The sequence below is a fragment of the Carettochelys insculpta genome, chromosome 7 (genome assembly GCF_033958435.1).
Source record: "Carettochelys insculpta isolate YL-2023 chromosome 7, ASM3395843v1, whole genome shotgun sequence".
Classification (NCBI taxonomy): Eukaryota; Metazoa; Chordata; order Testudines; family Carettochelyidae; genus Carettochelys; species Carettochelys insculpta.
This window is the reverse complement of record NC_134143.1, coordinates 71,385,765-71,393,667: the sequence shown is the minus strand read 5'-3', so window position 1 is coordinate 71,393,667 and position 7,903 is coordinate 71,385,765. Positions and strand designations below refer to the sequence as shown.

The window sequence follows — 7,903 nt, the reverse complement described above, 5'->3', positions numbered from 1 at the left end:
TACTAGTGTTTTTTATGTAGTTTGTTGTAAAATTAGGCAACTATCTAGATAAGCTGAGGTACCCCCTGGAAGGCCTTGGTGTAACCCCAAGGTGTACACACACTTGGCTGAGATACATGGGTCTAATCTATAAATCAGTCAGTCACCGCACCCTCCATTGTTGCTATGGGGAATAAGGGTATGTCTACACGGCAGTCTTATTTTGAAATAAGCTATTCCAGAACAACTTATTTCAAAATAACACATCTACACACATAGGCCGTTTCTACACAGGCCACTTTCTTTGAAAGTGGCATGGTAATACACAGCCGGAAATATGCTAATGAGGCACAGATGCAAATGTCCCACGCCTCATTAGCCTACGGTCACATGATTTGGAGTCCGGAAGACTGTTCTTCCAGACTCCAAAATGCTATTTAGAAGCGCGGCCCCCCAGGGGGTCTTCTGGAAGGAAGTCCTTCTTCCGGAGGCCCCTTCTTCCCAAAAATTTTCGGGAAGAAGGGGCCTCCGGAAGAAGGACTTCCTTCCAGAAGCTGCCCCGGGGCCGCGTTTCTACTCGGTGTTTTGGAGTCTGGAAGAACGGTCTTCCGGAATCCAAATCACATGACCGTGTGCGAATGAGGCGTGGGAAATTTGCATCCACACCTCATGAGCATATTTCGGGCCGTGTATTACCGTGCCACTTTCGAAGAATATGGCCTGTGTAGAAACGGCCACAGAGCCTATTTCAAAGTAAAGCCATTGGACGCCCTGTGGCTTATTTCGAAACTGGCTCTATTCCCTGTCTCAACAGCAATAGCTACTTCAAAATAGGCACTATTCCTCATAGAATGAGGTTTACCAATTTCAAAATAAGCCCACTGATGTTTTTAAATGATTTCAAAATAGTGGTTTCGTAGCGTAGACACTAGGGTTGCGTCTACACTAGCAAGTTCTTTCGAAAGATTTTTCGAAAGAAGGGGGCTCTTTTGAAAGATCCCATCGAGCGTCTACACACAAAAAGTGTTCTTTCAAAAGCAAATCGAAAGAATGCTTCACACCTTTTGAAATTGCTCTTCCTTTCCCGTTTCAGGAAGTGTCCCCTTTTGAACGCTTCTTTTGAAAGAAAACGTGTGTAGACACTTGGCAAGCTCTTTTTTTTTTTTTTCCCCAAAGGAGCAATCCTCATGGGGGTATGATTTTTCAGTGCCTGGCCTGTTCTTTCAAAAGAGCAGGGGCTGTGCGGACACTCTCTTTCAAAAGAGGAGATCATGAATGGTGTGGAGAAAGTGAATATAGAAAAATTATTTACCTTTTCCCATAATACAAGAACTAGGGGACACCAAATGAAATTGATGGGTAGTAGGTTCAAAACTAATAAAAGGAAATTCTACGTGTGTAGACACTTGGCAAGCTCTTTTTTTTTTTTTTCCCCAAAGGAGCAATCCTCATGGGGGTATGATTTTTCAGTGCCTGGCCTGTTCTTTCAAAAGAGCAGGGGCTGTGCGGACACTCTCTTTCAAAAGAGGAGATCATGAATGGTGTGGAGAAAGTGAATATAGAAAAATTATTTACCTTTTCCCATAATACAAGAACTAGGGGACACCAAATGAAATTGATGGGTAGTAGGTTCAAAACTAATAAAAGGAAATTTTTCTTCACACAGCGCACAGTCAACCTGTGGAACTCCTTGCCCGAGGAGGCTGTGAAGGCCAGGACTCTATTAGGGTTTAAAAAAGAGCTTGATAAATTTTTGCAGGTCAGGTCCATAAATGGCTATTAGCCAGGGATAAAGTATGGTGCCCTAGCCTTCATAACAAGGGCAGGAGATGGATGGCAGGAGATAAATCACTTGTCTTCTGTTCTCCTTCTCTGGGGCACCTGGCATTGGCCACCGTCGGCAGATGGGATGCTGGGCTTGATGGACCTTTGGTCTGACCCAGTATGGCCATTCTTATGTTCTTATGTTCTTATGATCCGTTTTTTTTGTGTGTGGACGCTATCTCTCGAAAGAAGTTATTTCAGAAGAGATCTTCCAGCAGGGCTTCTTTCAAAAGACCTCTGTGGTGTAGACGTAGCCTACGACAGTTATTTCGAAATAAGGGCTGTTATTTTGAAATTGCTTTGTGGCGGAGGCCTACCCTTGCTTGGCTTTTAAGGAAGCCCATTTTGGTGCTATCCCAGTGTGACACATCCCCTTTTAAACATCAGTTTGTCTGGAGGTTTTGCCCTTTTGTGGCTCATTCCCCCTGTTACTCAGGCTATCTGTCCATGGCATGGATGGTCTCTCCCCGCCCACAGTCTGACGCTGGGTCGCCTGGCTGACATCGAGCGGTGGCTTGCAGTAGTACCATGATGTCAGGAGCTTGTTCATCTGCTCCTGGTCTGTGATTCCCCGCAGGTGATCTTCTTCCTTCACCCCCACCTCGGCCTCCCTGGGCACATGGAAACTCCGCAGCTTGATTTCCCTCTGCATGCTTTCGAAGAAGTGGAGGATGCACTGGTGGGCGAAGTCCCGGGTGTGCTCGCAGCAGGCTTCGTCGAAGATCTTTTGCTCGATGTCAATGTAGTTGCTCCAGTAGCGTGTCCGCAGGAAAGCAGCCTGACTGAAGCAAGGTCTGAGCGAGCGAGCGAGGAAGGCTGCCATGATCAGGGTTAGCAACACACTCCAGCCCAGGGCCTGTGCGATAGGGAAAGAAGCACTGAGGGAGGATGAACGAGGCACAGGAAGTAACGCTGACGTCAGTGTAATATACTTTCTGTTTGCCTATATAACCTGTAGCTCAAACTGAGTTTTAAGCAGGAAGAGGAAGATGGGAGAGGTCTGGGTTCAGGTTCTAGCATAGGGTTGTCAGACCTCCAGGATTGTCCTGGAGCCTCCAGGAATTAACCATTAAACTTATGTCTGTACATTGTCATGTGATGAAACCTCCAGAAATACGTCCACCCAAAAGTGGCAACCCAGTTCTAGCCACAAAACCCAGCCAACTACACTTTGAAGAGTGTACGCTCCATGGGAAGGCAGAACCCATGTTCTAGAGCCCAGTAACTATCCTAATGGGTCTAGGGCATGTTACCTACCCAGCTGTAAGCTACACTGTTGAGCACAAGTGGCATTCCCTATCAGGCTAGGGCTGGAAAGGGCAGGGAGCAGGCATAGGCCTGGTCCTGAAAGACCTTTGTCAAGGTTAGTCCATGCAGACCTGCTGCTGTGCCTGCCTTTCACCAGGGCCACCAGGTGGCTGACCACTAGAATCCCCTGCAGCACAGATTATTTTCATGCTGGAACAGGTGCATGTGTGGGATGAGATATTGGGGGAGGGGGGCAATTAAGGCACCTGATTATCCCCTCTGATGTATATTTACCACCTATGTTGGCTTCAGTGAGAGTTACTTGCACAAATCTGAAGGAGTATCTGGGCTCAAGGAGTTTGCAGAAATTAAAAGTCATCTGTGTGGTCAGGGAATTGTCACCTTGCAAGGAGCTGTGACTCAGTCAAACCAGCTGTAACTGCCTGTGAGATGTCAAGAAACCCTTGGATTTCCACTAGCATCACTCCATCAAATCCCTTCCTGGGGTGTGATGGAGCAGGGTCTGTTCTTTAGCTTTGGCACAGATTCAGTGTACAGAACTTGGTCAGGTCCCTTCACCTCTCTGCATCTCTTTCCTCAAAGGGGAATTGTGAGATTTAAAGTTTGTAAAGTGGTTCAGTCTCCTTGAATGAAACCGCCTTGAGGAGAAGAAAAGTCTATCACTATTTTTGGTAGGAGCCTCCTTGTTTTTATTAGTCAATCACCAATGCCCTCCCCACTAGGTGCCAGCCGTTGGCGCAATGCTTTTTTCTACTATTTCCCCCTAGGGGACTCCTGTGGCAATTATGAGGCAGATGGCATCATTCCTGAATGTCGGAGAAATGGAGCTCAGTCTGGCTCCAGAAGGGATAGGAGCAGGCTCATGGTTCTTTGAACTGTTTTACCAACCCAGGCTCCCAGAAGGTCCTTGGACTTACTTGTGACCAGCATCTCAGGTACCTGGAGATTGCCTTCCGGGCAGGGTGGTTCTTCATGAGCTCATCATCTTTGCAAGGCACTTTGGAGAGCAAGAGCTGTGTCTGGGTAGGGGTGGCATTGGCAAATTCCACAAACTTTTCTGGGTCGATGGAGCCACTGAAAGCACAGACAAAGCATTTTCCATCGAGGAGGGTGACGATGATCCAGATGACAGGAGCAATCATGGCTCTCTGCATGATAGAGGAGCACATGTACCTGCCGGGGGAGACAGAGGGAAAAGTGTGATCCGGTGTTAGTCTGCTGGCCCTAGACACGAAACTGGGTTGACACAGGCAGCAATACTATTGGACAGAGAATACCATTGAGCCCAGCCTGGCTTTTGCCAGCATCATTGCAGCTAATGTATGTTTGGCTCTTGAATCTCTGCAGTGATGTTATCTTGACCCTTTTCTTGGGAAGCTATTGCACCACCCAAATGCTCTTTCAGTACTCACCAAATTATTAAGATCACACATGGGTGCTGCAAAGGTCTGATCTTCAAGGTTTCATCAAGAAACAAAAATTGTGCCTGGTTAAGGATACTCTTGCATATTCCGTGCATGATTCCATCAACCCACTCTCCTCCCTTCCTTCTCCTCTTCTCCCCCTCCATTTTCTCTCCCACCCTCCAATCCAGCCCATCCCCAAAATATCACTTCTCCTCCATCATCCTTTTCTCACCTCCCTCTCATAAAGACCCCATAAAAATCAGTGCGATCGTTGTTGCTTTAGTCTACAAACACCCCCTAAATTTAAAAATATACAGACTATATCCAAGTGACCACACAATTGTCTTGCTGTAGCTCCCCCAGAGAGACTTCAGGGTAATAACATTGCTGTTTTCTACCACAGTGAGGGGAAGATGAATCACACTCTAGCCCCGGTTGTTCCAAAAACTGCTGTTCAGTGTCTGTCTGACGTATGAATGCATTTACCAACATTGTTCTTCAATTGAGTGTTTAATGCCATTGGGCATCTTTAATTATTTATCCCTGGGGCACTCTTCACTAATCTTATTCAGCTGCATTCTCCTCTCTTACATGGGGGTAAATCAGGAGTAACTCCACTGTGGTCATCAGAGTTAGATGGATGTACTTATGGAGTAACTGTTAGCTTTTTCCTTTAAGCCACAGTAGTAAAGACAGAGCGTTAGGGACAGCCAGCAGAGAACTTTCTGCACCATACAGCCTAAACTTTGCCTTCCTTAGCTGCAGGCCGTTCCTGCTTGTGCTGTAAATACAAGCACTCGGACATCTGCTGTTGAAAAATGCCATATGAGAGCTAGATACTAGTATGGTTATCTTTTTCTGAGATTCAAAATCATTCTCTTCCTCCATTTATATTGTGGTTACCTTGAAGGTATTCATGGAATCGCTGTGCTACTGGACGTGCACAATCTGTTCGTAAATCCTCACTGCCACGATCGTTAATGAGCCACCCGCATTTAAGATGTTTAAGAGGGAGCTTTTAAGGAGCTGAGTTTAGAAGAAGGGTAAGCGTTGGAGAGATAAAGGTGTAACAAACAAGAGAGCAGGAAGAGAAGCACAGGGCAAATCAGCTTGCAGTAGTGAATCCCTCACCTGATAATGGCCAGATCCTTCTTTCTGCCCCCAGTAGGTCTTTTCCACTCCTCCAGCATCACCAGAGACTGTCTGTTGAGAATGAGACCACAGAGAAAGAGGGCCATTGGAGGCAGGAACATGATCCCCAAACCATACACCATGTTGTACTTGGGCAAGCAGGGGCAGTTAAAATCAAAGGAGGTATACATCTTCACACTAGCCAGGGCTAGCAGCCCACAGATCCCATTCATCACTGACTCCGAATTTGACTGGAAATACTGGAAGATCATCCGGAACCGATCCATGGTGCTGTATTGGCTGGCGGCTGCTTCTCAAGGAGATTGATGAGGTGCTTGCTCGAGGCAGATGGTCACATTTCAATGATCCTTTACTTGGGTTTTCTGGCTGTGTGTGTTATAACACATCTTGTTTCATTTAGGGTTAGAAAGGTTGCTTAGTGCATTGAAATGGGCAAAGAGATAAAAACAAGAAAGCAATGCACAAAAGCACCCGTTCAGGATTCCTGTGTCCATCTATATGGACCAGTTACCTCTCTTGTGCCCTATTTCCCTTCCAGGGTAGACTCCTGCATGGCGGCCCCTAGACACAGTCTTTCCAATTCAGTGTTTAGTCAGCTACTTCCCTTTCACAGCAGGATGCAGAGATTGGTCATTTTACTTTCCATGTATTATTTTTCTTCTCCTCTTTCATCCCCCAACACGTTAATTCATGCCACACGCCAGCAGCCTGCGAATATGATAAGATCCACATCCCCAGGTCATGGAACACTAGAAGGAGTTTTCTCTGGATGCGTAGGAGCCTGTATTGATGATGTGTTGTCAAATGAGTCATCACTGGTGATCAAAGCAGATATTCAAACAAGCTTATTTGCTTACACGAGTCCTCCCTGTTTCTGCACATTAGCATGGTTGCCTCCTGTGCACTAGCTCTTAGACTGTGATCTAGTTGCCAGAGAACAGCAGCATCCAAAGCAGGTGTTCAGATCCCTGTTCTGCTTGGGACTTGCTCTGTGACCTTAAGCACATCACTTAATCTCTGCACCGCATAACAGTGTTAATCTTCTCCCAAGTGGAGCTGGGTGGATTGTTTTCATGTCCTTGGGTGAAACTTTGATTATAATATAACAGAATATAATATAAGGAATATAACATCAACCAATGGTTTGACCACACGGCGTGCAGGTAACAAGGGGGAGTCCTGTAGTTTTCATTGCTTTATCTGCAGTACTATGTTGTATTATTACTGGTGCACTAATACATGCTGAGTAACATTGTCTCCTTGTGCTTCCATGTCTGTCTATAGCCACCTGCTCTCTTTTGCCCTCTACTCTGGTTGTAAACTCTTTGGGACAGGGACTGTCCTTGTATGTTCTCTATTTGTGTAGCACCCACCCCCATGGTGTTCAGCGCACTAGCCACCAGCCACATGTGGCTATTTGGCCAGCTGAGTGTGGCTACTTGGCTTGAACAATAAAATATTTTCACAATAGTGTGGCTAGGTCTATAATGGCTACTGGTTCAGAACTGATTGGACACCACGGACCTGGCAGAATGGAGGGTCCCACTCCTTGATGCTATGGTAAAACTGACTAATCATAATGCAATATGTGCACTTAAAGCTTACCATGCTTAAGTTCAGATAGCAAACTAACCCCCGCCATCCCCCCCAGGGTCTTCATCAGGAATCAAGCCTAGCAGCCTTTGAGGTTGGTCTCTACCTCTTGAAATGAATGAGACTTTCTTCCCCTGTGAGAAAGTAGCGTAGTGTTTAATTGCGCAGACAAGCCACCAGAGAGCATCATAATCTCACGCACTAGTCTAGTGCATCCTGACTTCACTGTACTGGGACAGCATTTAAACCATTGCAATGATCAAGCTAGAAGTGTTGATGCTTGGAATCAGGGCCGTCCTGAAGTGCGGGTGGGGTCTGGGGCAACTCCCCCGCCCCCAGCTCCAGGTGCAGGGCCCCGGCAGCCCCCTATTGCTACAGGCCTTTCCTGTCCCTGCATCGTCCTTCTTCCCCCTTCCTGGCCGGCCTGCCTGGTGATTAGCTGCGGCAGGGCTGCAGCAGCATTAGGGGGTCACTTCTCTTCAGCCTCCTGAACACTCACCATAGAGTGCAAATGGCAGCCTGCTCCCCTCTGCTGCATCCTCCTGGTCTGTGGAGTTCTGCTTCTCTGTGGGCGGTGGGGAGCTTAGCCTGCTTCCTGCTGCTGCAGAGAAGTGGGGCTTAGTGGGCGGGGAGGCCGTGGCACAGCAGCGCAGAACAGGCTGCTGCTGGCGCTGCCTGTA

The 7,903-nt window shown here is 47.1% G+C and overlaps 1 protein-coding gene across 1 annotated transcript; it reads right to left on the bottom strand.

The window, feature by feature from the left end:
* Window positions 1-2,179: 2,179 nt before the first annotated feature.
* On the bottom strand, window positions 2,180-5,896 carry CALHM3 (calcium homeostasis modulator 3). Its single transcript, XM_074999685.1, has 3 exons — window positions 5,610-5,896; window positions 3,990-4,245; window positions 2,180-2,659 (listed from the first exon to the last, which is right to left on the bottom strand). Exons 1-3 carry the CDS (start codon window positions 5,894-5,896, stop codon window positions 2,180-2,182), a joined length of 1,023 nt encoding a protein of 340 aa, XP_074855786.1.
* Window positions 5,897-7,903: the final 2,007 nt, after the last annotated feature.

Bases quoted from the DNA above. Each gene is read 5' to 3' on its own strand.
- CALHM3 (XM_074999685.1), bottom strand. From the start codon at position 5,896: ATGGATCGGTTCCGGATGATCTTCCAGTATTTCCAGTCAAATTCGGAG. The intron at 4,246-5,609 runs GTGAGGGATTCA...CTCCCCCGGCAG, and splicing joins AAGGATCTGGCCATTATCAG to GTACATGTGCTCCTCTATCA. The intron at 2,660-3,989 runs GTAAGTCCAAGG...CCTATCGCACAG, and splicing joins ACCTGAGATGCTGGTCACAA to GCCCTGGGCTGGAGTGTGTT.